This window comes from Drosophila bipectinata, chromosome XR (genome assembly GCF_030179905.1).
Source record: "Drosophila bipectinata strain 14024-0381.07 chromosome XR, DbipHiC1v2, whole genome shotgun sequence".
Lineage (NCBI taxonomy): Eukaryota > Metazoa > Arthropoda > Insecta > Diptera > Drosophilidae > Drosophila > Drosophila bipectinata.
In genome coordinates, this window is record NC_091735.1 from 22,011,742 (window position 1) to 22,027,117 (window position 15,376).

Consider the following 15,376-nt stretch of genomic DNA (forward strand, 5'->3'; position numbering starts at 1 on the left):
AAATAAAAACGACTAACATAAATAGCTATATTACGTTATAATTATTACACCACAATTATAATAAGTTAAGTTTCTCTCAGTGCAGCACTCTCTCTCTCGCTCTCTCTCTCTCTCTTCGGCTCTCTGGTGGTGTGGCCAACTCGCCCGACAGATCAACCGTTCGGCCCGAACTGGCCAGAAATCTGAAATCTGTCGGCAGTGAGCGATCGAGGAATCATATAGTTCCCAAACAGAAGCGGAGGAAAACGCACTCTTCCCTCGGCAATTATTTATTTATTTTTTTTTTTTCGTTTACTTCGCGCTCCCGGAAAAGTGCAGTGAAGTTTCTTGCTTTCGAAAACCAATTTTCAAAACCATTTGGCCAATTTTTTTTGTTTTTACTGTTCCGATCAGTGCACAAAATTCAAAAAAATCAAAAAAACGAAAAAAAGGAAAAGTGTTTAACGAAGAAAAGCAGATGCCACAGTGTAATTGGATTGTTGGGATAACTCGCGTGGAAAACTCGCGGAAAATGATGTGGCCTGAAAACTGAAAAAAAAAAACAAAAAATTCAGAGGATCATCAAACGAAATCGAAAGGAAGGCACGACTAGTGGAGATAGACTGAGAGAAAAACCGAGTGATTTGGCGAAAAGTGAGTGATTTTTAATGCAAAAATATGTCAGAAAGTCGGGCTCAAGTCCGCCGGCAAAAAAATAAATAAAAACCTATATATATAGTATATAGTATGTATTATCTGTATCTCTCCAATCTCTCTCCAACTACAAGCCACACTCATAATCGTTATGCTATATATGATATATATGTGGATTATAGTATGTATATATATATGTTGTGTTATGGTTTATGATTCGGATCGTCTGTTTCGGAAGCGACGGGCCCAGTTGATGATCATGATGATGATGATGATCATCTCTCTTTGGGGTTTTTGGGGTTGGGAATGTGGGGATGCGAATGCGGATACAGACACACCGAAATGGAATGGAATTGAATTAAATCAAATGATAAAAAATATAAATCGAGTGTAGAAACAGCGACCAACCGAAAACCGAAACAGAGGCAGCCCTCTGTATGCAGATACAGATACATTTACCAGATACACAGATACAGATATATACAGAAAAGACCTGAAAGGGTAAAAAACAAAAAAAAAAAAAGATCCAAAACCAAACCAAAGCGCATCTGCACTTCTTTCTTGTTTCCCCCATCGAAGATTTCTTTAGGCTCGTGCCCAGACTCTGTAAATAAATAGGGGGGAGGTTGCAAGACTGAGGACTGAAGGGGGGGGGGGACTGAAAAAAAAACATTCAACTCCCCGGCTAACATTGCTTACATAACCCAGCACCCCCTCATCCTCCTATCTTTATATATATTTTTTCAAACTGTCAAAATCTGTCCGTGTCAAGATGAGTTATGTGCAGCTATAGATGCATATTCAGATAGAGATACAATACTAAAGATACTGTACTTGTTTCAAGGAGATATTTTATTACGATATATTAAAAATAATAGGTTTTTAGGGGGTTTTTAGGTCTGAAAAGTACTTGGGATTTATAATATTTTAAAAGTTATAGATATTTTTAAATATTTTTAGGAGGTTTTTCTTATAAGAGGTGTCTTGAAACCCATCTTATGAGGGTCCTTAGGAGACAGAAGCTTTATGTCTTTGGTTTTATGTCTGAAAACTACTTGAGATTTATAATATTAAAAGGATATTTTTTTTTTTTATTATTTTTAGAAGCTTGAAACCCTTTTTTTTGATGATCCTCAGGAGACAGAAGCTTTAAAACTGTTAGTAAATCGGTTCTCAGCTCTAGTCCCCTTAAGTTCTTGAAGCTATACCATTTTAAAGAGCATTTACCAGTCGTGTTACCTTAAAACTTTCCTTAAATTTCTCTGAAATGTCAAGTGATCATCTGGGTAATTCCCCCCCCATCCGTCATCAATCAATATTACCAGTTTTCGAGTTTGGGATTTCGATGATTTGCGATTTGTTAAGTGCAATTTCGAGTGTTGGTGCGAGTTGGTTGCCCCCCTTTATAGGTGGGGTGTCGGCTGTATGTGTGCCGCACCCCCTTCTTTTTATTTTAGGATCGCGGGTCTAAGGCATATAGTAGAGTTAAGCAGACCAGGAATTTGTTTGTTTAGTTGGGTCGGTCGTGTGTTGAATGCGTTTTAGGCAAAAACAACATTTTGCCAACACACTTGAGTAAACATTCCCATTCACCGGCTGGCTGGCTAATGTTTTAAAACTGAAAAGCTAAATTGTTGATCAGGTTGCTTGATGCTTCTTCTTTTTTATCATAATCATCATCATCATCATCGTCATCATCATCGTCGCGCTGTTGTTTCATTAAATTCCCTGCTCGTTGTCCCATGAAAAGTGCTTAATGGTTTTGTCGCGTTTTGGAATTTACACAACAAACAACTACACACACACACACATTGCGACAACAAAAAACAAATATTGGTGCAACAGAGATGGCTAGAGATACACAACAAAAAAAAAAAAAAAACAAAAAATCAGTCCAACCGCAGATTCAGAATCATAAAAAATTCGTGAGCATTCAGCTGACAGTTTAATAAATGTCGTTGCTTTTCTCTTTGTTTTTGTTTTTTTTGTTGTTATTATTGTTGTTGTTGTTGTTGATGCTGTAAGTGGGTGGAATACACTCTCTAGAAAGACTAAAGCCTCCAGCATTAACAGCAGAAATTTGTAGAAATTGTAGAAATTCTTTCACAAATCCGAGATGTTGCAAGGTTGGTTTGAAGGCAAGTTATTTTTAAGATTTCTAAATAGGGTTTTATTTTTCTATAAAATTTAATTAATTATATACTTATGTGGGTTTAGTTTAGGGCAGTTTGGAAATAGTCCCAGAAGAGATCAAACTTTTCTTATCAAAGCTTTTGCCTATTGTTTGAGAGGTTTTAGGAATTATAATAAAAAAAAATGTTTTTTTTTAGCTTTTTATTTCATAAACCTTGATTTACTATATTTCTTTATTATAATAGTCCATATGGTTTATTAACAAATTAAGAAGAGTTTATATTTTTCTCTAAAAATCAGCTTTTATTTAAAGGTTTTGTGATGTTATCTTTAAAAGCGCTTGATCCTCTTGAACTGCTTGAGAATTCTTACAGAAAACGGCTTTTTCGAGAATAGAAAAAACAAGTTAAATAAGAAAAGATCAGCACAAGTACTCTATAAAAGTTTTTTTTGACTTCTAAAATACTTGAATTTATTTCCCCTAGTTTTTCTATATCTTTCCTATTTTTGCAAAACACATCTCCTCCCCACATTAGCATCCCCAAGATCATGACTTCACTTACTGCAACGAGTTTGTCCCCCTTTGGCTGGTTTTTGTTTGATGTGGCTTTTTTTATTTTGGGTCTTGAGATAAAAATACGCGAATCTTTTCGCTTCTCCTTGGCAGCTGTGCCGTCGTCTGACAGAAAAAGCCAAAAGGAAAATGCCCTGTCCCCTGTCTCTTCTCAGCCTGTCTGCCATTTGGACACTTTTGGTAATTGGATTGGAAATGCGGCCAGCAATGTGGCTTTCTTTTCTTTATTTATTTCTCGTTCAATACACACTATACTATATTATACTATACTATACTGACCCATTTTTCTTAACGTGGCGATCAGTGATCGGCCCCATCCCCATCCCCCCTTTTGCAATGACACAGCCCCTGTGGCTGCCACAGCCTCAGCCTCAATTAGTGCAACATAAGATACAACAACAACAACAACAAAAAAGTGGAAAACAAAAAGGCAACATGATTTAAATTGCTGTCACTGTCAGTTTGTCAGACAACGGCGACAACAACCCAACAATCGCAACACGAGTTGTTCAAAAAAATAAATAAAAGCGAGAAAAGACAACACCAACGAAAAGTATCTTAAAGATACTACACCATAGCGTTGACATCCTAAATCTCCTCTATATATTTGGTTGGCTTTCTGGAGCTGTCACTTGGCCAGAACAGAAAAAGAAACAGAAACCTGTCTGCGTTTGGTAACCGGAACTTCATTTCTATTTAAAGTTTGAAATTTTCTATGAAAATAAAATCTAATCAGCCCGGTCAAATGGGTTTTTAATTATATAGTCAAGGGAGGAGGAGGAGGAGGAAGTGTTGCCTTTTTAGGGGTTTCCTGAATAGACTGAGAAACACTAAACACTTGTTGTTGAAATGCTAATGAGCTCTCCCCCTCAATTCTCAATTGATCGCCAATTCCAATTTCACCCAATCAATTATTATTTTTTTTTCCGACTTGGGTAACTCAATCCATCCGCTTAAAGTCGAACCCGCACCACAGCACAGCACATCACCAACAGCACCAAACAGCACCACCGTACCAACCACATGCACTTGCCTATAGAGAGAACCCCACCCGCTGTTATGGTGACGGTGGCCATAATGGTTGATTTTAATTAAATATTTCTTCTTCCTGTTGTTGTTTCCCTCGGTTTACGTGGTCTCGTCATTGGTCTCTCTATGTTATATGGTATATGGTATGGTATAGTATGGACCTTCCTTCCCCGATCCACCCACACCCATAGCCAACCATAGCCACCATAGCCATTCCCTATTCCTCAACCCATTCCCTTTATATCCCTCTTTTTTTTTTCTTTTTTTCTCATCCGCTTCCCGGGTTTTCAATGGTTTATGATTGAAAAGTGTGTGGAAGCCCGGATTTTCCAGGGAAACCGGCTTCTGGGTTTTTCCTTTCGGGATACTAAACAGAGTCAGTGAGAAGCCTTGAAAGCGGAAGTCCCCATACCCGATCCCGATTCCGATTCCGAACCCGATCCATTCACTTGTCGTCTTGGTCGTCGCGTTTGCTGCATAAATAATAATCGCTGTCTATTATAGTTTGATGATCCAAGGAATCATCAAATCGAATCGTATCTGGTGAGGAGCTCTGTTTAAATACAAAAAAAAATATAAACAAAAACCTAAAGGGGGGGTAATCCGATGAGCAATGAACCCAAGCTATATAGAGAGTCGAGGAGTTGAGGGCGTCGGTAGGGAATCGGCGGTACCCCAAGCTGTCCATTAAATTTGATTGCAAACTGTACGCATTTATGATCACTCGAGATTATAATCATCATCATGATGATGATGATGATGATCGCTATGTGATGTTTTATCATGATGATGATGATGAGGGAACTGGCGTCGCATTATCAGTAATATGGAAATATTGCATGACTATGACCGTTGGCCGTTTATTAGTTTGCCGTTGCGCGAATTATTTTTATGCCTCCAAAAAGGGGATAGGGATATATATATACATACACCATATAGACATACATATAGTAGATGTATGTATATATTTTGCAAAAAAACATTATAGCTGCTGGAGATCCTAAGTGGCCTGAGCTCTCCGAGAAAGTTCTCATGGGAAAAAAATGCAGATGGTATCCATCAGAGATCGTAAAATTTTTTAGTTCTTCCATATTATCCATTACAGTGAGAAATATTTTGAGTTACTTCTTTGATATTAATAGGAATATTTTTACTATTTTTAGTATAATGATGCCGCCAAGACTGCCGGTAAGACCAGCAGCCAAAACGAAACGATCGACGACGAGTAGAATTAGCCAGGATATATTAGCCCAGATCCACCAGGAGACGGAAACCGAATCGGATACCCAAATGCCAACACACACAACGTTTCATAAGCGCCGGCGAAGGCGAGATCCCGGCCAGAACCCAATTCATACCCAAAACCCACGATCGGAGTGGAGGAGTAGGAGAAGCTGGTGCTCCCCGGAAGTTTGTTTGGCTCTCATCCTGCTCTCCACAGCTTGCTCCGTTTTGGGAGCCAGCACAGAGTCAACATCCACAACCACATCCACCATCTCCACCTCCGCCGAACAAACCGACTTGTCGGACGAGTCGGCGGGCATCCAGCCATCCGCGGGTGGTTGTGCCCCCCAGCATTGGTGGGACTCGAATCGAAACCGGTGCATACCCTGCACCCGGTGCCAGGACGAAATGATACCACTGCGTCCTTGTCAGCTGCACACGGACACCATCTGTGGCTCCATCTATGACTTAAAGATCGATTGGGTGGTGCTGGCCAAGACAGAGCCCAATTGGAAGGAGGTGAGTTGTTATCTTGAAGGATTTATGTATTATTCCAAGGACTAATCAAAGGATTAGCTAGAAGTAGGCTCACTGTCACGGTCGCCATGTTTGATGTACCTGTCACGGTCATGGTCGCCATGGTCTGTAGCTTCTTTAAAACCTCTAAAACTATTTTTTCTTTCCTCCTTTTAGCGCCGAAAGTCCTCTGAGTATGAGCACCTGGAGCATGCCAAGCACCTGCAGCACCTGACCCACGAGCAACTGCAGCAGCTCCACGAGGAGGCCACTGCCGCCGCCTGGGCGCTCGACTGGCAGACGGGCGTCCTCTATGCCGCCGTGCTCACCTGCCTGCTCTTCTTCTCCGTCGCCGCCTGCATCCTCATCCACCACATGCGCCAATGGCGCCGCATGGAGCGTCGTCTGGATCAGGGTAAGTCTCAATAGAAAACCTCAATAGAAATCCCTAGAAAGAGACCTTCCATTAGTCCAGTTCTTTCACTGCTTTCTGTACTTTCACACGCTCCCATGTCGATTTTGGTTTAAATTCCGATCGCGTTTCTTGGCCAGGCCAAGGGCCCGAAAAGTCCGAATCGGCTCTCTGGCAGATCGGCCTGCCTGGCATTGCCAAGTGGCCGTAGAAAGCCCTAAACAGTCCGTGTATTCCCATACATATTTATAAGCCTGCCCAGAACACGACACTTTGATGTATTGCCGTGGTTGAGGTTGAGGTTGTGGGAAGGGGAATCTTGATGCGGCATCGCAAAGACGCCTGGTCGGAGAAGGTTGGAGAATACTAAACAAGCTGTGGAGGAGCACTGGGCTCCCAAACCGCGACCGCAACTGCGACTGCGCCTGTGCCAAAGTAGAACGAAACGTCCAAATATTTGGCGCATGTGCGACAGCAAAACGCGATTTGCATGACAATCTGTCAAGGCACTGAAAGAAATCATCCAAAAATACCATAAACTCTCAGTATAAATCAAAATATTTCCATAAGATTTCGCCAAGTGCACTTGAGAAACAAATTGTGGAACCGACCCGTGGCTTCCATGTTCGACTTGACCGCAGTGGGACGCGAAACATGAGCAACCCGAAACCCAAAAAAACAAAAACTGCAAAGTACAGTTGCCCTTGGGGCGTCTCCCAGTTGCAAGAACTTGGGTCCAAGTCCCAGGGCAACCAGCCTCCAAATGGAGCATAGCAGACCGCAACCCAGAAGGGTGTCCATTCCAACAAAAAAAATAAAGTAACACACACACGAATAAAAATAAAGGGAATATATATACAACTATACTATACTATACTATATATATAAGAAAAGATTTTTTTTTGTGGCGCACAGACGCGAGCCACATGTTGCAGGCAGAGTAGCAACAACACAACCATCAACTAGCAACTTGCAACATTTAGATCAGGGAAAAACGGCGAAAAACCAACAATGTGAGATTTTCACTTTTCCGGAAGATTTATGCCATGTTTTGATAGGGCTCTACGCCTGCCCCTTGTTGTTGCCCCTTGTTCTTGCCTCTTGTTCTTGCCCCTTGTGGTTGTTGTTGATGATGTTGCCAGTGATGTAAATCCATAATTCAGGGTGTGTCGACGTTGCACGTCCCACGCTCCAATGAAAATGAAAAGTGCTGCGTGTCCAGCGTGGAAAATATTTTCCGTATTTTCTTTCTTCCGGTAGCCAAGACATCTTCGTAATATATGAGTGTTTTTCTTTTTTTTTTGGTGGTTCTGTGGGCAGGTAACCAACAAAAAAAAAAACATCAAAAATCACACATTAGTTCCCCCCTTTTTCTTTTTTTTTTTTGAGTTTCCAACTTCCAAGGACAAGCGGATGTTTGTCGAACATTTCCGCGGTTGACAGAAAATTCCAAAATCATGTCACACACACATACACATCGACAGACAGGCCGAAGGAAAAACATGTTTTCCACACAGCAGGCAGGAAATGCAGGGGCGGGGGGATCGTCTCCAGATTTTCCCAAATGACTTTCCTCGATTTCCCCGATTCGAATTCGAATCGGAGTTCGAGAAATCGCCACTTGAAGCGGAGTTTCCAACACGCGCTAATGTGTTTCTACATTTTCCCCTCCTGTTGTCTGTCGAGGGTTCTATAAATATACTCCCCATATATCCCTTCATCTCCTCTATATATATATATATATTTATTTATATATATATCTTTGCGTATATATATATTGAAATGATTGAACATCGACCAGCTGCTGGTGCTGGATCTGGCTCTTGCCACAGGAAACTGCACTTTTTTCGATGGTTTTGGTTGGAAGGGTGCAGAGTAGGAAGTGTTTCCCCCATTCCGAGGCGTTCAAGCGCATCATTGACAATTCTCCTCCTACCCCCCTTTTGGCACGCGCCCATGCTCAAGATCTGGGCAAAAATGTTGCAGTACATTCCAAATATAGATACTTCGAGGTGAACTTAAAAAAAGGGCATTAAAAAGAGCTGCTTTAAACTTACTTCTTTTGTTGGCTACTTTTCTTAAATTTTCTTGAGGATTCCTTGTGGTTCAAACGTGCTTTTCTTATGATTTCCTCATTTTTTTGTCCTATGATTTTTTTGTAATTTTTTCCATGCCTTCGTGGCTCTTTCCTCAAGCCGTTCTTGCTTTCAAACCTCTTCTAAAAAATCCTTATTCCTTTCCCTAAAGTTTCCTTGCGCTTTCCTGATGCTTTCCTTATGCTTTCCTTATACATACATTCCTCATATCTCCCTCACTGTTTAAAGCCCCAACCCTTTGAAAGTTTTCCAGACTTTTCTCTGTGGCTTCCTGGACTTTGATTTCTTCGCACTGCTCGTTTATGTTCACTAATCTGTGGCCAGGCGAGTTCCATGGAAAATCGATCGCTTCCAAACAAACCAACCAGACACGCATTTTGGGCAGAGACTAGGCCCACTAAGGCCCCCCTTTATGAGGGGAAAATGAGGGGAAAATTCAAAGGCCAATTGAACTGCGCAAATTTGAAAATTTGTTGGCCTCGCATGGCCTCTATATTTTCTGATCTGAATATTTTTTTTTCTCATGCTTTTACTATTCTCTGGCGTGTTTACCTTTCCATGTATTTTTCCACCAGATTTTTATGGCCGATTGTTTATAATAAAAGGCGTTGAACGATGGCCAAAAAAGAAACATCGCATATCTTGGGCAATGGAACTTAATTTTTTCTTTTGTTTTTTTTGGTTTATATTCTTCTTGAAGTCGGCAGTTTATAAATAAATGATAAATTATCTGCCGACACCGATGCCGCTGCCGCCCACTGGCCACCGAATGCGGGCGGCGGCGCCTCTTGTTTATAATTTGCAACTCGAGGCTCCACGAGGCTCTCGATTTCCTCCGCCGCCACCTAAATAATAAATATTTAAATTCGAGAAATCGTAATTTATCATTTGTAAATATTAACAGGAGATCTGGTCTTTATTTCAAACTTTTCTCATTCATTTCTTGATAAACAAATTAATTTATTTTCTTTATTATTATTTTTATGTTTCTTTCAAAAAGATGTGGAGGAGCTGTCAACGAAACTGATGGCAAAGCTGGCGGAGGTGCAGAGCCTGGACGGAGGCACCTTCTTCATTGGGAATGCGGACGCCTTGCGGGGATTGCCCGCCTCGGCCATCCAGGTCGGGCATCCAGATTCCGGGCAGGCGGCGCAGTCGGGAATCTTCCAGCCACAACACGTGCTACTCCCTGGTAAGTGTCACCCTTGAATACTCCAGGGTCCTAAACCTCCTCCTCTCTAGACCCCGACTGAGGTCAACCACTTGAGTCGGAAAGTAATCCCAGCGGGTTTCCCAAAGGGATTTCTAAGCAATAGACCAAGTCCAAGTCGAAGGATTCTGTTTCTTTTCAAGGCAATAAATAAACTATTAAAATTATACAACAAATAATATAGTCCTGGGTGGCAAATGATCCACTCCATAAGATTAAAATCAACTAAAAAATCCATAAAAAGAAATAAATAAAAGAAGCAAAATCCTAAAATCCAAGGGGGTCTGCAGAATGCAGATGGAATTTAAATGAAGGAACGTGGCTTGTGGCCTGTCTGTCAGCCAGACCATCGATCATTGATCATCACTCACCCTTAATGATTATTTATTTATAAATTGAAATTTTTTTTGTATTTTTTATTCTTGCAGAGAAAAGGGGAAAGCACCAGGAGCGAAGGATCCTTAAGACCCTGCAGCCGGGCAATGTCTACATAGAGGAGAGCAATGGGGGTCTAGGAATGGGAATGGGTGGGGGTTTTGGAGGGGGCATGGGCATGGGCATGGGCCCCAAGGGCTAACGGGGGGGTAATACTTAAGGAGTGCCAGGATATCGGAAAAACTTTTGTACAAACAGCCGCTTAAAACAAAAAAGAAGAAATTAAAACGAAAGAAATGGAAGCCGAAACTATTATTATTATTTAAATATTATTAATCTTATTCTAATATTACGAACCTTTTTTTTTTGTCCTAATATATAATATGAATCGTTATGTTGACTTGTTTGTAATAATGGAGATATCACCAAACCCAATCCCCCACGCTAAAAAAAATGAAAAAAATCAAAAGGAGACCGTAGAAGATTTTGTAAATAGAAGGGATTTTGTAGACGAGCGAGAGGATTACGGGGCTATATACATAAATATGGATTACAACTTTTACGATTAACAATTCTACTTAATGTAAATATTAAGGCGATCGAAACGAGAACAAGACCAAGTAATATCAACAACATATCAGCCTCTATATAGACACCAATCATATATAGAGTCAAGTATTGTTAACACTTTATCCCTCAAGTATACACAACTTTTGGGCTAAATCGTATTAACTGTAATAGTAATGGTAAAGCTTATGATAGAACTAATTATAACGATAATAACGATAAATAATGCATAACTTGTAATGTTAGAATGAGAAATGTTTATAACCTAAGTGCTCTATCATCACTCTGTGCGACAAAACAATAAAAAGTTTTATGCATATGCGAAATATTTTGGATTTTAATTTATTGAGATTTTGGATAATATAAGAAGGTCTTGTATAGAAATCGGTTAAAATTCGACTTCTCTACTTAAATCTGTACTTAAATAAAATCATTTCCTTTTTTAAAATCACGCACTAGTGCTTCCCAAACATAAACCTACATTTTTGTAGTTACGAGTCTTTTCCAAGAAAATATTTTTCAAAAATTCTAAACTTTGAAAAGAGAAAGATATTTATTTTTCAGTTTTTTATTAATCATAAAAATATATAGCATAATATTTAGTTTGTTTGTATCCCCAAATGGATCTCTCTGGCTGGCACCACTGCGTCTACAGCCTCGTCTACTTCCATGTCCCAGTGGAGATGTCTCCGTAGAACCACCTCCCCTCCCCTCCATTGCCATTTCCATTTCCATATTCAAAAGCCCCCAATCCTCTAAAAAAAAAACCATATGCATAATTGTGCAAAGATCTTGAACAGTTTTTCGGAGGGGGAGGCCAGGAAACGTCTTTCAGTGGAAATGAAAATGAAAATGGAAATAGGTGCCTCCGTTCGGCCCCACCACCACTAGTATTTATTTTCTATCCCCCAGATAGCTTTGGGTGCCTTTGGCATTTGCATTTTTAGAGAATTGTCTCCAAGTTAACATTGAAAATGGCCAGCAAATGGCGACGAACGAGTGTGCCTTTGCTTTTGCATTTATTAATGTTGTTTTCCATTGTATTGCGGTTGTAAAATTTTAAATGATTGTCAGGGCTACAATGTGGTTGTTGTAGCTACACGGTAAGAAAAGGGTAACATATTAACAAAAGAAGGGGATGACCTAAATGGGGTTTCGAGAGCTCCCAGATGGGGTTACTAGAATCTTTTTCTAGAGAAGATTCTTAAGGAAGGTAAGATTCTTAATAAGAGGGCTAGTAAAGAATTATCGTAGGGATAGATCATTTTAGAAGACCATCATAAGAGAGCTATATATATGATATCTTCCTAATAATTTCAAAAATATATATATCATATATTAGAAAAAGTTCTCAAGAAATTCTGAAGGTTCTTCATAATTCTTAAGTTTCTTAAGAAAGTATTGTTATGATACGGGTTCTCCTAAACACCTGCTACTTCCCAAACTAAAGAGGTATAGATTCTTCATAACCAACCTCTCCTATTCCCCATAAAAGTATCCAATTTTTTCCTTCAGTGTCGGCTTGTTTGTTTATGATGGAATTTTGTTGTGTCTTTAGCTAATGAAATTCGATTAAATGCCAATGTTGATTTCAATGTTGATTCCGAGATGTGGCAATGGCGACGCTACGACTGCAAAACGCGCAAAACATTTCCAATGAAAAGCCAGTTACCCCCTTCGGTGTCCACCATATTATTGGCCATTCCGGGCACGGAGTCCGAGCTTTTCTGATTGGAGATTCGTTTCCAGCCATGGCCCGAGACCGGGACCGGGACCGAGCAGAAATTAATTAGCCGCGACGTGGCATAAATTAGCAAAAAAAAAAAAAAAAAAAATAACTACCAACTAAATAGTCGATGGATTAGAGAGGGTTTTAACTTTATAAAGACCAAAGGGTTTACCTTAAGGAATGGGTTGTAGATCTTAAAGACTCAAGAAACTAATGGATTGGATTTCTATAGATCTAATTAGAGTCTGAACTATATGTACTAGGTATTATATGATTATATCTTTAAAGTAGAAACTAAATAAGCTTATTATTATATATTTCATACCATATCAAAGCTAACATAATAATCCCTATAGAATCTATAGATCTGTGTATCTTTTCCCATCCCTTGGTTATAAATCCATTGATTTCCGGATCTCTTTCCTGCAGTTGGCGCCGGCACATGTCAAAGTCATTTGGTTGGGATATACATCCATACATCTATAGTTCCCATCTATAAGGTATATGTGTGTATATTTTTAAAACAGTTGCAGCTGCTGGAGAATGCACTTGAGATGGCAGATTGATCGTAAAAAGCAGAAAAGCGGAAACGGAAGGAAGTGGCCATTAGCCGGAAAGGGGGGGAATGTTAAGACATTTGATACCAGATCTCGAATGACTATCGAGTATACAATAAGTGAGCAATGTGAATGAATTTATTCAGCTGTCCCTGAAGTGTTTGATGTTTGGTTTGAAAAAAATATGAATAGCCAAGCCAATTGCTCAATGAATCAAAAATAGCGCCACGAGTATAGTAGAAATCTGGCGGCAATTGGCGGTTTTGAATGCCTTGGAATGTGCACGTAGTTGGCCCCCCACCTCGCCACCAGCCATCGGCCACCTCACCTTTCTGACCATCTTGACCAACCAGGCCTTTTGGCTTTCTGGCACTTGGCCATCCAAATGCGGTCAGCCTGGCATTTGATACGCTTTGCAAGCCCATTTGGACATCGACTTCGACTTTTGGTTGGCCATATATTCATAATACTTATAACACTCGCAATGGTGAATTGTGCGATTTTTGGATCGTTTCCGTTGGCCGAGAAACTGAACGGCGGGCGGCGGCGGAAATGCGATTTCAACTGGAAATAGACACGAAATAGAAACGAAAAATATTTGCAATATCTATTGGGGATTTTATGGGAAAAACAAACGCAACGGAAAGCCGACAGGAAGTGGGTTTCCCTTCCAGAGATCTTTGGTTTTTCCATTTAATAAAAACTTGGCAAAAAACGTTTAGAAAATGGCTAGAAAACGGGGAGAAAGTTCACACTGCTTGCCGGGAGGTTGGTGTCCCGGCTGGGTCCTGTTTGCTTCGTCACACCTAGATGGCGCCAGGAGTACTATTTTTTGTGAAAATCTCAGCCATTTCTTAGCCAATTTTTAAAGGGAATACCAAATATGAATGAGGCTTTAATCCTCTTCGATCTGCGTTAATATATGAAGAATATAAATTTTTGAAAAATTTTTGAAAAAATTATGATGCTACCCCTTAAAAAATGTTTGAAAATTGGTTCAAATTTTCGATGGCCAGATTTGGCTGGAAAATGTTAGTACTCCAAAAACTAAGATCGGGAAGGTATATCACTTAACAATCGGACACATATTGGCTAAGTTATGACTAGTAAGGCTTCAAAAATACTGTTATAGGTTCTTGGGAAGGAGACTTTGGCCAAAATGAACCCTTTTTTGCCAACAGTGTCGGCATTTGGCAACCGATTCGCAAACCAAATACCATTTATGAACCAGGACCTCAATAGCCTTCAAACTGCATTAAAAGATATTAAAAATTAAACAATAAAAATTTTTCCAATTTTTTGCCAAAAATTCTGATGGTACCCCTTGAAAAATGTTCAAAAAATTCGACAAAAATTTTTTGATTGAAATTCCAGATTTTGTGTCCTTTATAGAAGGTGACTGAAAGCCTGATTAAAAAATGGTAATCCGTTTCCAAATCGGTTGCGATATAGCTGAGATATTCAACAAAATGTGTCTGGAATATTCCCATTTTGGCCAGCTTCCATTATCCTATGGTCTTAACTGTCCCAATCCCACATTTTCTATCCCTTAAGCCAACCCACTTAAAGTTAGTCACTCCCCATTAACTAAAAGCATTTTAAAACCATGGCTCTATTGATTAAGAATTTTAAAATAAATAAGATTCCTCTGGATTAATCTAGGTATCCTTGCTGAGAGAAGGAATCCTACCTGTCTACCTGTGACTTTGTTTTCTTTTTTGGCGCCCTCCTGCCTCGGCTGCCTTGGCATCCTGTGCTTTTGTGTCCTTTGTTTAATTGCACGTTGCGGCACGCGAAATTAAACAGAAAGATAGCTGGAGAGCAAGGAGTGTCGTCCTGGGGATGGCTGCTGGGAAGCCATAGGGCAGATAATGAGACCAGGAGGAGTCTGAAGAGCCAAGGCAAGGAGGCAGGAGGCCCGGGAAGCCCGAGGGGCTCGGCTAAATGGCAAAAGAATGACAAACGCCCAGCAGAAAGTTCCTTTTTTCCATGTCCGGGGGTGGGGAGGGGGGAGTGGGAGTGTCATATCTTTGGCGTTGTCTATTGTTCCCAAAAGTGTTTTTATTTAGCTCGGCCAGCCAGCTCAGCATCTGAGTAGCTCCAGATCCTTGGAGGTCCTTGGCGTTTTCCGCCACACCCCGCCATTGGCTTTTCTCGCCTCCTTGGCATTTGCACACAGACTTTACGTTTGTTTTATTATCTTTTATTATTGCCTCGGCCGCTTTTGTCTAATTTCGTTGTTGTCCTTTTCTGGCTGCCTCACCTTATCCTTGTCCCTGTCCTGGATGTCCTGGTACTATTTTCGCCCCACTCTTGGTGGT

The 15,376-nt window shown here is 40.3% G+C and overlaps 1 protein-coding gene across 1 annotated transcript; it reads left to right on the forward strand.

The window, feature by feature from the left end:
• The first annotated feature begins 182 nt into the window (after nt 1-182).
• wgn (Tumor necrosis factor receptor superfamily member wengen) lies at nt 183-11,095 on the forward strand. Its single transcript, XM_017232892.3, has 5 exons — nt 183-633; nt 5,533-6,112; nt 6,287-6,524; nt 9,618-9,809; nt 10,256-11,095. Exons 2-5 carry the CDS (start codon nt 5,537-5,539, stop codon nt 10,402-10,404), a joined length of 1,155 nt encoding a protein of 384 aa, XP_017088381.2. The 5' UTR covers nt 183-633; nt 5,533-5,536; the 3' UTR covers nt 10,405-11,095.
• Nucleotides 11,096-15,376: the final 4,281 nt, after the last annotated feature.

Bases quoted from the DNA above. Each gene is read 5' to 3' on its own strand.
- wgn (XM_017232892.3), top strand. From the start codon at position 5,537: ATGATGCCGCCAAGACTGCCGGTAAGACCAGCAGCCAAAACGAAACGA. The intron at 6,113-6,286 runs GTGAGTTGTTAT...TCCTCCTTTTAG, and splicing joins CAGAGCCCAATTGGAAGGAG to CGCCGAAAGTCCTCTGAGTA. The intron at 6,525-9,617 runs GTAAGTCTCAAT...TCTTTCAAAAAG, and splicing joins GGAGCGTCGTCTGGATCAGG to ATGTGGAGGAGCTGTCAACG.